Below are 15307 nucleotides of genomic sequence, written 5' to 3'. Positions count from 1 at the left end.
CCACCCCTGTATTCTTTGGCCGTGGGCAAAGGCTTAGAATGACAAGGAAAAGGACATTTGAAACACATATAAAAGTTGTATGAAAATCATAGCAACTAAGAACATGTCTGGGTTGAGGCCCTAACTGTAATCCTGATTACCCACAGACTTACTTCATATTTGGTTAAAGCACTCGTGAATAACCAAATACACACACAAACACACAAAGATACTACTCTCACATAAGCTTTACTCAGATACACGTGCTTCGTGTAACCTACTTGTAGACATAGATTTATTTCCCAGATCCGTAGGGGTGTCCTCATGCTGTTGGTAACCCACCTCCTGGCATGTCTTATTGCTTAATTATAGTGATGTATTTCACTTATTTATCACAAGAAAACAATAATTTTCACTTTAAAAAAGCAACGTGCTAATGGTGTTACTTAGGTAACACTTCTTAAGAATACAGAGTACAGGAGTTAAGACTCTCAAGGAAGGAGAATCATTGATATTGAAATGTCCCTGGAGAAGTTAGAAACATCTATAAGCATATTTAAAATAAACTGCCGTGGTCCCAAAGCCTTTAATAGAGCTGGGATAGCTGTTTAATGCACACTATCTTGCAGTAATCGCTGTAGTTTAAAATAGATTTTAATCAAGCACCATCTGCATAATAGGCTGAACAAACAACATAGAACTCCACTTATAACTCTTATCATATAAAGTAAATATTATAAAATCTTCACCATGGAAGCAGGGCATATCACAACACTTTTTGTGATGGTACTGTTTCTGTAAGTGAAAAATCCTGCTACTTAAATTTATTCTCTTTTCTTTCTAAACTATGCCATCTAAAATCCCCTTATGAGAATAAATTCAAATAAGCATGGAAAGTAAGTCATCTAGTTACTGTGAAATCAGCAAGGCTGTAATAGCTCTTTCATTTTAAAATTGGGTTTATTATTATCATTAATAATAACAGTACATTCAATGACTCAAAACATCAATTATAGAAAACCATATATAAAATGTTATACTCTTGAGATGATTCACAAGTGCAGGGCATTATATTGGTGTCACAGCTTGTAAAACAAATTCATTTTTAAGGATCCTTGATTCTGCCAAAGATGACTGAGTTTTGTTTTAGGATGAGTTTAGGAAAAACACTCAGTGGCCTTATTATATAAGGTAAGAAATTTGGGCTACTGTCCAGAAAAATCACTTTAAAGTGAAGAAAAGATTTGATTGTAATTATACACACCTGTTAGTTATGTTAATCAATTTTGTTAGATTCATTTGGTCTTCTTAAAATTTGCCTGTCTAGGGTAATATGTTTACTTTTGATTATTTTAGATTGAGGGTTTCTCCTGCCTTACAGAGAACGCACAAGCTATCGATATAGGGTCCCAGTGAATAAAATGCCAGGTGCCTGTGTAGCCTCACTTGAATTTTATTCCATGACTTGATCAAGTATGCTCAATTATCTAGCGTATGAATCATCTAAGAACATATATACCTTGAAAATACTATATCCTAGTATAATTTAATTACTTACATGGAGGTTAGGAAACTTTATTTGGAATTGGGTACTAATTGGCTGCTTGACTGAATTTTACTATTTTCCCCAGAACTACTTTGCTAATAAGCTCAGACTTAACCAATGGGATGCTTTATTTTGGATTAACTTGTACATATTAGCTGGGGTCTAAGAAATTCTTAAAAGTATCATGCATATTATATCATGTGAAGTGTTTAATAACTGTGTAATAAATACAGTTCAATGTGGAAAATACCAGACTTTCAAATCCCAGTTTTAAATATTTTGTCCTAATGCAAGACAGTGTGACTTGACATTTGGTTCAAACACTGCTTGATTTCACTTCATGTTAATAGAAACCTGTCTGCTTATCATTTTTACTTTATTCCAGGAATCCTCTGGCTTTTACTACAGTGGTAAACAAAAAGTGCTTTTTTAAAGGTTTATTTAATTGTTGCTCTAGTGACACCCCATTTTCTTTGAGGAAAAAACCCTTCTCCTTCTGTCCAGTATGGCAATGCACATGCATTGATGAACTAGCAAATTAGTAAGAAACTCTTAAAAGCAAAAAAGGTAAGTAAAAGCAGGAACTCAAAGTCAGCAGGGTACTGGAGCCAACTTTCATCTTGAAGACAGCTGCTGAACCTGGTGAAATTGAGTCAAAGTCACAGAAAATAGAATACAAAGCCCATGGCTGACCAAAAAAAGTGGGATGTTTAATGGGAGGGTTCCTATTAAAAGTCAGAAGAGAAAAGAATTAGACTGTCAGTGAAAGGTGAAATAAAGTGGTTTCCCTTGCACGTTCCCTCCTGAGACCTGCAAGGATGATTCTGAACGAGACGGAAAGAATATCTTTTGTGATAATTCACAAACAGAAGCCAGCATTTGTAAGGATTTATACCCTGAAGGTATACTACTCAAGTGATCTGACAAACTTTAAGACAAAAGTGGTTCTAGATTATAATGGTCCAAGATGCTTGGCAGAAGCAACATAAATCATCTTAGAGGAGCCCACTTTCAAACCAGGTCTAATAGAATTCTCATAAAGTTCTAACAGATATCAGCTCTTATTCCAAAAGCAGAAAAGCAAAATGAAATAAGCCATTAAAAATCAAGAGTCAGCAGCAACAATGAACAATAGAATCGGACCCCAAAAGGCTTCATGTACTAGAATTAGCTTGAAGAACAAAAGAAATTAAATCTATGGATAAAGGACAAGCAACCAAAGGAGAAAAAAAAAGTCCAAAAAGATTTGAGAAAGAACCAAACAAAACTAGAAATATAAAATAATTGAAATTAAAACCTCAATATATCAGCTTTAATTTCAGATTTGATATAGCTGAAAATTGAATTACAAACTGGGAAACTGATATAAGCAAATTAAGCAGAATGTAACACAGAGCAACAAGGAAACAGAAAATATGAAAGAAAAGAGTATTGGAGGACAGGAGGAGAAAGTCTAGCATTTATCTTAGAATTACAGAATGAGAAGAGAGCAAGAATAGGGTAGAGGAAATATCTGAAAAATTCTCAGACTGGTGAAAAACAGAAATATTTACATTTTGGATAAATTTAAAGAAACCCACATACTATACAATGATGCTGCAGGACACCAAAGGCAAGAGGAGATCTTAAAATTAGTGAGAAAATAGAGGCAGATTCCATTCACAGGGAGGATAGAGAGGCAGCAGAATTCTTAAAGTCAGGATTCAATGGAGTTACATATCACCTTCAAAATGATAATAAAGAATTACTGAATTTAAAGAACTTAAAATTCTTTTCCTAGTAGAAGTACTTTTTAAGGTAATCATGTTCCCAATAGATCCTCAAGAGAGAAAATTTTAAAGGCATAGGGAAAACAATGTTAGATGAAAAAATACATTTTAAATGTGAATAAATCTAAAGAAAAAAGGCTGTAAAAACAATAAAAATAGTATGTCATGGAGTTCATAAAATCACATTCAATTTAAATTTAAGATAAATGATAATGTAAATTACAATTAAGATAAACAACAGCAATAACTGCTCCAGTATAAACTGAAAGAGGGTGTCTGGAGTGATTTAAGAAGGGTAAAGATATTGATCAATGTTGGACTTTCATGCATTTGTGTGTCAGGAGTAGTTACTAACTAAAGAGAAAGATGATAAAATCGCCAATCTTAAAATGGGAAATTTTGGAATGAGAAAAGTAAGAACAATCTTAAGGAAGGTAAGAAAAAGAAACAGACATATGTGGGACAAATAGAAAGCAACATACTTAAATGGAGAAATAAACCCAAATATTTTAGTATTTATATGAATGTAAATGAAGTCAGTTTCATTTGAAAGTAAAAATTTAACTATATACGACTGACAAGAGACACATATAAAACTTAAGAATACTCTTAGCAGAGAAGCTAAAAGCGAAAGGATGGAAAAATATATACCGTGACTCTTAGACCATAATTTCCTTGAAGGGAAAACTGTGCTAAAAATACAGTGGTAATGCCAGATACTTTAAGTGTCTTTTAAAGTGTCTGTTGTATTACATGTACTGGATTACAGGCTTAAGACCACAAGCTACCCAAGTTTATATTTCTTTGATGTTTGACTTATGTCTAGTTTATGACTTCAGGCTGTCAACACAGCTATATAGCAATCAGAACCACGGGGGGTGTTTATAAGGTGATAATTTATTTTACTGATGTATTTACAATATTTCTCTCTGTCAAAGTTATTTCATTTAATTGTTCAATTAGATAACCTGGAATTAATATGCAATTTCTTAAGAGAGCATAAAGTGCTAAGAGGGAAGGTTTAAAGGCTTCTTTTTCAGGTGTGAGAGTTAATATTCTTTTTTTAGTTTTCTTGTTAGAAATGATTTAAATGATCCTTTTGACTTAACACCACTTCACATTTAACTGGAGCTGCTGCAGTACAACATTCCACATAAATCCTGCTCATACATAAAGGAAAATTCTGGTTTAACCATTAGCTGTGATGAAGAATGTTTGAGCATTTTCATCGCAGGAATTTTTTTTAGCCATTTAATAAATGTAAGTTGAATAAACGGGCAGGAGAATTTTGAATTGGAGAGAAGGTGAAGGACAGTGTGTGGAGTTGGAAAGGGAGGATGGATTTTGAGATGGAAAATGCACTTAAACTAAACATGAATTTGAAAATATTTGTGTAGACAAAAAGTCATTTTAATGAGGGCATTCTTGGGAAACCCACCCCTAAGCCTTCACACATAGCTTATTCAAGAATATATCACTACAGAATATAAATTCCACTACAAAATGCTTACATAATCATTAATAATGAGCTATAAATTACTTTGAGATATGGATGTTAAGTGATTGGGTAGGATACTCACTAGCAAAATTTCACACCAGCCTGGAAACTGATAACATACAAATTCATACCTCAGCAAAATGATACGATATGGACCTTATATGTCAACAGAAAATGGCAGAATCTGTCAATATTAATTCTATGAATTTCTGGTTTCTACTCAGTCTGCTACTCATATAAGTTGAAGACTGTGGAAAATGCTATTGTAAGTAAGAATAATCCTGCATAAAATTTACTGTCAGAGGATGCTAATTTTGCATTAATTTCCTAAAATGTCAGCAGTGAACACTGGTAAAGATAAAATCCAGATGCACAAATTGATCTTTACTATGAGTAGAACACTAATTTTTTTCACCTTGCAATATAGTACATATCATCTATGTTTAGAAATTTAACTTGAATTATCCATGCATGATCTGATATCTAAATCATTGGCCACAAACAGATTCTTGTTCACATTTAGATCCAGGTACTCACTGATTGGAGATACCATAAGAATAATATATATCTTCTTTTTTTTTTTTCCAGTGACAGATTTTTTTTTATATTTAAAAACAAAATCAACCTCCCCCCAAAGAACCCCCCAACAAACAAAAAATCAGATTAAATAAAATTTACAGTGAATATACCCAGCAAACATCTGTATGTGCAATTAAATACTGTGTCTGTTACTGCGGCACAAACCTCAAACAAACAATATACAAGTGTTCTGGGGGTGGAGGGAGGCCCAGGTTTTAACTCTGTGGAGTTTGGGGAGACGAGATGGGGTGAGAGAAAGGGGAAATCAATTTTGTTTTTCTTAATTCTGTCCATATAAATATATTCATAAAGACCAAAAAGAAAAGGGATCTTGGGATGGTAATGAAATAGAACAGCGGAGTGTGGGACCCTCCCAATTCTACCTGACCAAAAAATATGAAAGAATTAATTTCATGGTGAGAGAAGAGATAAAAAATGATAGAAGAGTATGGAAAAGAGAGGGAAGCAGACGTGGGGCCAACCAGGGAAGAAGAGGGACCCTTGGCAGGGGAGTGAGGAAGAGTCCAGTGCCAGTGTGTCTGTCTGTCTCTGTTTCCTTAACAGACACCTTCATCCTTACTGTCTTAGGCTCCAGTTTAGTGTCTGTCTGTGGACCTTACCTTACTTTCTGCTTCTGTCTGTGGTCTAACAGGCCCCCTTGACCCCTCCACCCTGCCCCCACCCTTGCCATGCTGGTCCCTTCTCTTCCTCCATTTACTGGGAGCTGGCTCGCTCCAGGATCCTCAGGTTACAGTTCTTTTTGGCCACTCGAAGTTTGAAGAAACTCACAGAGTTGTTGAGGCGAAGGGAGGCATTTTGGGCAGCCAGGGGTCTGGGGAACACAGCCACGATGGTGTACAAGGCAGCAAGGTCCGAGTGGCGGCCGTTCTCAGCAGTCCCACCATTGTCCCCCCCCACCCCCGGCAGGCAGCCCCTGAGCATCCTTGAGCCACCTGATCTTGGTGCCACACATAGCAAACTGAGTGAAGAGTTTGTCCGCCTCAGTACGGGTGATGCCCTCAGGGAGATCTGTCACCTCCAGCACCCGTCCCAGGACAACATCTGTTGTCCCCAGGTCAGTGGAGGCAGATTTTAGCGCTTGTCTCCTGCTCCGGTTTGCATGCTTCAGTCCACTCTGTCCCTGGTGCACCGTGTAAGCTGACTGGCCATGGAGCAAGAGAGGGCAGGTGGACAGATTGTACTGTAATGGCTGGCCCAAAAGGCAGTAGTGACCATCACCCGGTGCTGGACCCCCGGGCCGGGGGAACTGTGTGAGGACAAGAAGGGGACTGAGTCCTGTGCAGACGTTGCTGAGGCTGGTGACAGGAGACGGTGCTGGAGACTGAGTAGGAGGTGTGACAGGGCTGCTGCTCATCTGTGTGTTGGCCTGGGGGCTACTGTCAGGACTGTACAGGTCTCCAGGTTTCTGCCCCCGCTGGTCCATGCTGTAATATTTACAATGACTTCATTGGACCATGGATGGGTTCTGGAGGGGCTGGGGTCCATTAGGGACATTCAGCTGCATGACCACCACACCTGGTCCAGAAGGTGACACTCCTGAGTACTGCTGTGGCATCTGTGGTGGACTGCAGGGAGAGGGAGACTGAGGCGTCTGGTACTGCTCAGAGCCAGGAGGTTGCAGAAACCCCACAGAAGGGCTTGTACCGTTCTGCTGACTTGGTGGGATCATGCTGTAATACACGGGTATACCCCCTGCTGGGAGGCCCCCTTGCACAGATTGGCTCGCAGGGACCAGCATGGGTTGCTGGAAAGGCGGCTGGACCACGTTTTGCGAGTCATTACCCACCGGGACGTGGTAAGAAGGCAGTGGAGTGTACTGAACCACCAGGCCTTGCATCTGGCCCCCCATGCTGCTCCTCTGGTTGCTGAGCAGGCCCTGGGTCTGCGGCTGCGGGACCCCAGTCATGCCTGGGTAAGCCGCCTGCTGCTGGTTAGGCATCACAGGCTGTAAACCAGGCTGCTGGGATGGCTGAGGCAGCTGCTGACCACATTGGGGGCTGTAGGCCACCGGTTGAGAGAGAGGTCGATATTGCTGGTTGGAGTTAGGATACTGTCCAGGGGGACAGTAAGAAACCTGGATCTGTTGAGGGGGCTGCATGTAGCCCTGGGGTGGCAGGACTTGCTATACATTTTCTTAAAAATTTATTTTGCCTTCTAAATGATCAGCCAAAGGTCAGGCTTTCATTAGCCCAATACATTATTTATGTAATATCAATTTGTCTCCTTCTTTTTTACTTTCCCTTACGAGAGGCCAGCTCACTGACAGGGAGAGAGCGTGAGGTAGAGGGGATCAGCATGCGTGCTCATAACTAGCTGTGCAACTGTTCTGAAATGTGCCTGGGATTTGTTTTCATCCGGGATGGTAGACAGCAGACATGGAAATGAATGACGTTTATACTCACACAGACCTGAAAAAAGGAGACCAGGCATGCCATGCAGGGTCTTCAGAAGGCAGAGACAAGAGGGGGCAGAGCGTGGCCCAGAGCCTTTGCTGGGGCTTTTGTGGGAAGCAAGGGGTGAGACAGCGTAGGTATGCTGAGTCAGCTCATGACTGGCGTGTTTGAAGAGTTTCAGCGGGCTCCAGCTCTAGAGGTGGTCCCTCATTGTCCATACCTAGCCCTGGGGGGAGATTTACTGGGGGTACTGGTGTTGTGTGTGAAAGTTTGGCAAAGGAGATGAGTGGGGTGCGGGCTCTGGCTGTGTTTATCAAAGATGTGCTCACAGGGGAGTCATTCACTATCTCTAGCAATTAACCACCCTGGTAGTGTTTCTAGGGTTAAGGCCCGAAATGCCAGAGCTTCAAGATTACTGAAAATAATAAAATACAGTCAATGTAGCAGCCTTGTCTTTGTCATCAGGCTAAATAAATCTATGTGTCACCATCTGGATTATTAAAACATTAGCATAGATAGCTATTGTGAAGTTAACCATGTAGATCAGAATCCTACGGTATTGCCTTTTGTTTTCCCAAAACAAAATTCTCACAAAATGAAAAGAAAACAAAGGGCTGACACAAGTGGCGATTCGTTAGTGACATTAAAAAAAAGAGGAGGAATATGAAGTACGTGCATGTAACTGCCTGTGTTTTTCACAGTAACTAGGCACAAGAGTCCTTCTCACTGGGACAAACTTGGAAGATGCCTGGCTGATAACCAAGGCAATAAAAAGATGATTTTGATGTTCTTGAGTGAGCGTGTCCTTGGTTATGGTGCAGCCATCTGCAAAGGCTGTCTTGAATACTTTAAAGAACTAACTACCTTTTGTAGCTAATTTTCCAAAATGAGGACAATTAAGACCCATCTTTTTATACAGATAACTTGAGGTGATGCAGACAGACAGACAGACAGTGCACCATAGTGGCCTGGGGTTAACAAAAGACAGGCAACGAAACACCCGGGATATGAGATGATTAGGGAGTCATCTAACATCTCTGGCCCGTCCCTTCTTCATCCTAAATATAAAATGTTTGGATCAGATGATCTCAAAAGTTTCCTCTAACCATAACACACACACACGGGACCATCATTATAACCCTGGGATGTTGCCTTCTTAAAATAAAGTGGTTAAATTGAAAAATATTTCTGAATGAGTGGTGAATAAATTAAGTTTGATTTTGGATATTGAGTCCTGTGAGATTATTCTCCCTTACTCACTATGCAGACCCTACACTGTGTGAGTGTAACTACTTTTACCTTAACAGATTTGCATTGAAAGGATGTTAGGAAATTGAAAATGCAATTGGACAAGTAGGTGATTTAATCCATTCAGTCCCCCACCAGTGTTTCTGATCTGGATGCTATAATTTGCATGCACCATAGATCAAGGAAAGCGCTAATAGTTTTTTTAGGCAGCAAGCATTTCCTATAGGTTCTAAAAGTAACCTAGTCATACCTTAGAGGTATCATCGCCTTCATCTTCATGCACTGAACTGGATGGTGAAGGAGTCGCAGACTTGCTTCCGGGAGGAGATGGTGAGTTGTGGGGGACGCTGCTGCCCCCCATGTTCAACCCAAGCTGAGCACTGAGCTGTGACTGGTTGATGGTGGTCAGCTGGCCGTGCTGCATCATTCCTGGCTGCTGCCTGAGGTCTGCAGGCTGGCCCCTGGGTCTCAGGGCTGCCATCTGAGGATGGGAGTTATACTGACTTCCTTCTGGGTTCCGTATATCTTGCATCTACAAAAAATGCATAGGAATAATTTTTCACAAAACTTGTTTCCGGAAAAATTTTAAAAAATTCCCTAGGCGCTAAAAATCCGTTAGGATGTCCTGCTAAACTATACACATTTCTACCCCCTCCCCAGAGTAGGATAATCCCACAGTATGCATCACTCTAAAGGTGCTGTTATGAAAGCGTAGAGTTTGAGAATTCAGTCAACATCACATTTCATTACTCATGACCTGGTTAATTATATTTACAGCCCTTCTTTACACTGCAATGAAATGCAAACGAGTATCGTTAACAGACATTTGTGGTGTAAGCTTCGAAATATTGATGCTTAATAGAATGTCAATATTATATAATTATTAGTGATTACAGAATTCACAGTAATTCATGAAACTCTATTTCTTTGATTCTCATCATTTAAAAAAGGTTTTGAAAGTCAAAAATACTACGGTTCTCAGTTTAATTCTCTATAGGCTAGTATTAGCCAAACGATCTACGAACATTCAACTCAAAACACTTACAGGCTGGTATTAACCAATTGATTAATTAACTATTGAAATGATTTGACTACACAGTCAGATTTGAAAGTAAAGCTCTAAAGTTGCAAGGTCACCATATTAATCCATTATGCTATTTGGGTCACTGCTTTTTAGCCTTAATGAGACTCACTCTTATAATTCAAGCAATGAATTTCGTCTCTGTAGGGATTAGAATTAAAAGCATTGGAGGATGAAGCTCTTAACGTATCTAGAGGTCAAATGTGTTGTATAAGAGGAGTGTGGTGGATTTCACTTAATGTTTCTCTGGGATTTTCAAACTTAAAATAATGGAGAATATTATGTGGTGCTTATAGAAGCAGCTCAGTTTTGTTCACTCTGAGGGGGATTGGGGAGTTCATGCAGGTAGGTTTATAAAACAAGAGAGAGAGAAAAGAAACAAATGGAAAAAAACAGGGCAGTGAAGAGATATACGTTGTTACATTTGGAAACGGAAAAAATAAAATTAATAATGTTACCTTTCTCTATTGCATTAAAAAAAAAAAAAAACCCACATTGTGTCAGAATGCCTAGTAATTACCCATCTGCAAATGTTACCATGACATGGAAATAATAAAAAGGTCAATTAAGTAACTTAGTCATACGATTTTTTTTCTTTTGGTAATAAAATCATTTTCTACCAACGCTCTCTATAGTCATTTTACCAATGTAGTTAGACCTGTCTGAGACTGGACTTGTGACTGAAGAGGTGTCTGCCTGTGTTCTCTGTATTAGGTTTACTGTCTCCACCATAAGGCTTCTTATTAGTCAATATACCCCTTTTGACCTTTCCAACTCTTGCTAGTACCTCATCTTCAGACTCAGTTCTAGCTATCCTAGACTCTGGTTCTCCTAGGTGAAGGGTTAGGCTGGCTCTATGGTTTTGACACATTGCTTTCCTCATTCAAATCAACCTTTTTCCCATAATTTAAACCATGTTCCTCCATTCCTTCAAAAGCAGCTCATAGTTCTCTTTTTGATCAAGCCCCTTATTAAGTAGGCATTAATATTCAGCGATAAATGTTCATGCTGCAGAGACCCTGGTGACACACTCTCAGTCTACATAGAGGAGGTGACTGAGGGGCTTTGAATGTCTGCGGAATAAATATATAAATAAATGAATAAAACCCAGAGATCTTAAAAGACTTCCCAAAACCACAGAGTTGGAGTTAAAACCTACATCTCTTAATTTTGGTCTTTGAAACTTCCTACTGTATTAAGCAGCTGATCCAGTATTTTACATATCCCAAAGGGAGAGTTATAGTTAAGTAAAGATAATCAAAAACACTGTGCAATACTGCATACCCAAATCTATGGTTTTTATCTAGTCCATTCATGTTGCCTCCACTCACATTTACTAAAATAGTTTTTGTTCCTGCTTAACTGTTCATGTAACTTCTATAATCTGATCTTCCCTATGAAATAACACTTACCTTTCACAGCTGTCCACAAAGTTGTGCCACTGACTCCACGGACTCTCTTTTCATGCCCATACTCTAAGGTCCTGAGGTCCTATTGTGTTTTTCCTTAGACCATCAGCATGTGGAACTGGTCTCTCATTGTGGGTACAGAGTAGCGTGTGCCCATAAAGGGTACTGTCCCATACAGGGAAGCTCCCTCTCCCAACTCTAAACCAAATAAAGCACTGACATGCATATTCAAACATAACTGTTTGTAGAAGGATGCATTTTTTGAGCCCTGTAAATTAAAAATGTTTACTAACAAAATCATACTTTAAATTATCTTTCCAAAAGTATGTAACTAATTGATATCTTTATTTCTCTGTCACATAAATCCTAAGTTACAAGCATGAACAGTTTGTAACCAATTTAGAGCCCAATTCTTCTCACTCTTTCAGAAATACTGTGGTTTTCACATGACACTGCAGAAGATGATCTCTAAATTGACTTACACACAGTTTCCAGATTTATGACTACAAATTTCACTTCATAGTACCTATCCCTTCCACCATTTTGTAATCTTTTTTTTACTGTTTTCTTATGCTAATTAGTGCTGTGGGTAGATCTCTGAGTACTAAAATTGTATTTCCACCTTTGTAATATTGGTAGAAGGAGGTGGGCACAGCAAAAGGGGTAAGAAATCAATCTGGGTAGGCACCATGAAGTACTCAACAGTTACCACTTTTTCAACAGACTCATCATTAGTTCAAAATATCGTGTGACCAGTGGTGTTAGGCCAGGCAGACAGCAGCTTTAACACCGTATCGAAGAACAATTTTCCTGTGTGGAGGGTGGCAAGCACAAATTAGAGAGCACGCTCATCTGTTTAGCCCTCAGATGTACTTAGAAATAGATCTAACACCCTTGGTGACATTTCTGAATTAGGAGGAGATTTTCCATTTCATCTTGTTTTCATAGGAATCAGTTCAGTACTCATCACTGCCTAATGTATAATATGGGGAGAGTTAAACTGGAGGGAGTCTGATTACTGAACACTAAGAATACTTAGTCAGCTCATGGAGGTAAGCAAATGTTTTGATCACTGGTTTCCTTCTAGAAAGATAGTGACTAACTATAGGTCTTAATATGAAATATGAAACTTCAACTTGCAAAATACCATTTCCTGTTACTCTCCAGTATTTTCAATTTATCGTGATTAATTCACTTAAGTCGTGCTTAATCTCAACTGCTATTCTTATTCCTCTCAGCTCCTGCATTGACTTCTCTTTTTCTTACAACTTTCCACCCCTAAATGATTCCCTAACATTCTGCTTCTGAGTCACATGTCTTCCATCCAGCTGAGACGCATCATGATTCTGTTAACGGGGAATGTTCTAAATGAAAACGTACAATTCCGGCCCAAATTCTGGGTCTAACTCTGCTAGACGTACTACTTGGACATCCCCTCTGCTGGAAAACTGAACAAAGTTTTCTTTCTTAAAACTGGTTTGGACTGTGTGTCCAATTTCTCTCGCTGACACCTTCATCCTCCCTGTCACCTCTACTCAAAATGTTCTAGTAATTTTTGGTTCATTCCTTTTCTATCGAACTCTTGTGAGTTGCACTGAGACTGCTCTAAAATACCCCTTCCATCTGCCTTTCCTCTCACTCCCACACCATTCACCTATTTCAGGCCTTCATTACCTCTCCACTTGCAATAGCTACTTAACTAGAAAGAATGTCTTCACATCCACCCCAAAGAGTACTGTAAACTTAACCTTCCTGAGCCAGACTCAAAAACTTCCCAATGATATATGCCTACCAAACTGAATCCAAACTCTTCAGCAGACCATTCAAGATTCCAAACAAACTTTCCTCCTAAGTGTCCTTCACACACTTGATGGTTCAACTAAACCTAACTAATTGCTTTTCTTGGCCTCCCTCTCTCTCGAACACATGCCTTTCTCTATGCTGCTCTTTCAGCATTCACTTTCGGAGCATTTGAAAATTTTGAAAAACAGTTAAAAAATACTTTGCTCAGTGATTTGCAGTTTGCACATAACTTGTCTACTGGGCCTTGTAACTCCCCTTTGAGGCAGCTCTATAGAAATGGCTGTTTTGCACTCATTTACTGAGAATGGTAGAGGTTAAATGGTCTCAGATCTCTCTACCAACAAAGATTAAAATAGAAATATGTTTACTTTATATATTTGTGTTCTTTTCACACTTCCACGATGCCATTACCATATTCACATATCCAAACCCTGAATATATTTTAAAGTCAAGTTCAAAAGTCAGCTCATCTACAAAGCTTTAAGAACCTTCCTATTTGGGATTGCCAAAGCATTCTGTTTGTACTTCCTTTGTGGGACACTACTTTTAAATTTCTTAAACATGCATGTAATCCTAGACAGTAATCTTGATTTGTACATGACTAATGCAGTTTTCAATCCTTCCTGAGATCTTTTAATTAAATTAGGTATTCCAAGTATTCCAAAAATTCTTGCCTAGTCAGTATATAAATGAAGAAATAAAAATTACAAGTATAAACTGACTTTAGCCAGTTTGATAATCTTTATTTTTTCCTGTGAACTTCATCTAGCATTAGTCCCAAGAGGAAAAGAAAATATGAATAATGTCTGTTTCCATTCGTGGCAGAAACCTCAAGCTGTACCCTCTGACACTCACTTTTGTCCACAGGGACAGGCCTCCGGTATTTAGCTGTCTAGCCAAAAAGCTGGCTAACAGAGGGCACGTCCTCCTTCCTTTGCAGCTTTGTGAGGCCATATGACCATGTTTTGGCTACTGAAATATAAATGAAAGTGTTGGGTGGTACTTCCAAGAAATCTCCTTGAAGGAAGGGTTCACCTTCCTTTGTTCTTTTCTGCTGGCAAAAAATGTGCGTGTGATGATTAGAACTCAGGAAAAGGTCTAGGACTAAGATGCAACACCCTTAGGATGTTGGAGGCACAGGAAAGAAGCTTGTCTGAGTATCATGAAGATACCAGACCCTGGACAATCTACTTACTGTGGGAGTATTTAATGTGGGAGGGAGGTAAATGTCAATCTTTTTTCAGTCATTTTGAGTTTCTTGTTACACGCAGCAGAACTAATCTTGACTGATATACCCTAATAGATTACAAACTCAAAATAGCAGGGATTAAAATCTACTTTGTTTACCACTGTAGCCCTAGTATCTAGCACAGACCTTGGCACGTAGTAGACACTCCACACATATTTCTTGAGTTCCACTGAACAGATGCTCAGGTACACTTAGGACTGATGACTCTGGCTTCACATAAATAATATTACAAATCCTTGATCTTCTGGCAACTACATTTGCTACATTCTCAGGACTCAAATATCTGAAGGTACTTTCTAACCTGTGTGTGAATTTCTCATTTTGTTTATTTCAAGCCCAGTAAACTTCGTTTTTTCTTGGCTAAAAGTCCTGCATGTCATTGGCATTTTAATTTTGAATGGCTCAATATTTATCACCCCATTGGGGAAACTCAATCCATTGAAAATGGATGCTATATTTTACTTTTTTGAAAACCGGAACTGTTTCCTTAAATTTTACAGATTGTTGTTGAGGACTAATATTGTTCTTTAATTAAGAACAATCTAAAAAATGTCAAAGTAATGGAGGAGGATTATGATGATGAAGAGATTTCCATTGAGTTCCTTTAAAACCTTTTTCCAATTAATGGAAAGCAAAAGCTCAGTTAAAATCAATCAGGAAACCAAAGCAGATATCATGTATTCTCCCTCATGACCTGCCTTGAAATCCATGGCTTGATGCTAATACCACGTT

The 15307-nt window shown here is 38.9% G+C and overlaps 1 protein-coding gene across 1 annotated transcript in view; it reads right to left on the bottom strand.

Annotated features, from left to right (window-relative positions):
* Nucleotides 1-15307, bottom strand: part of TOX (thymocyte selection associated high mobility group box) — a 285613-nt gene that overhangs the window by 36385 nt on the left and 233921 nt on the right. The window contains exon 4 of the mRNA XM_057736365.1: nt 9284-9565. Coding sequence (XP_057592348.1) covers nt 9284-9565 — 282 coding nt within the window. The remainder of the gene's footprint in view (nt 1-9283; nt 9566-15307) is intronic.

This window comes from Hippopotamus amphibius, chromosome 5 (genome assembly GCF_030028045.1).
Source record: "Hippopotamus amphibius kiboko isolate mHipAmp2 chromosome 5, mHipAmp2.hap2, whole genome shotgun sequence".
NCBI lineage: Eukaryota > Metazoa > Chordata > Mammalia > Artiodactyla > Hippopotamidae > Hippopotamus > Hippopotamus amphibius.
This window is presented reverse-complemented; position numbering and strand designations above follow the sequence as displayed.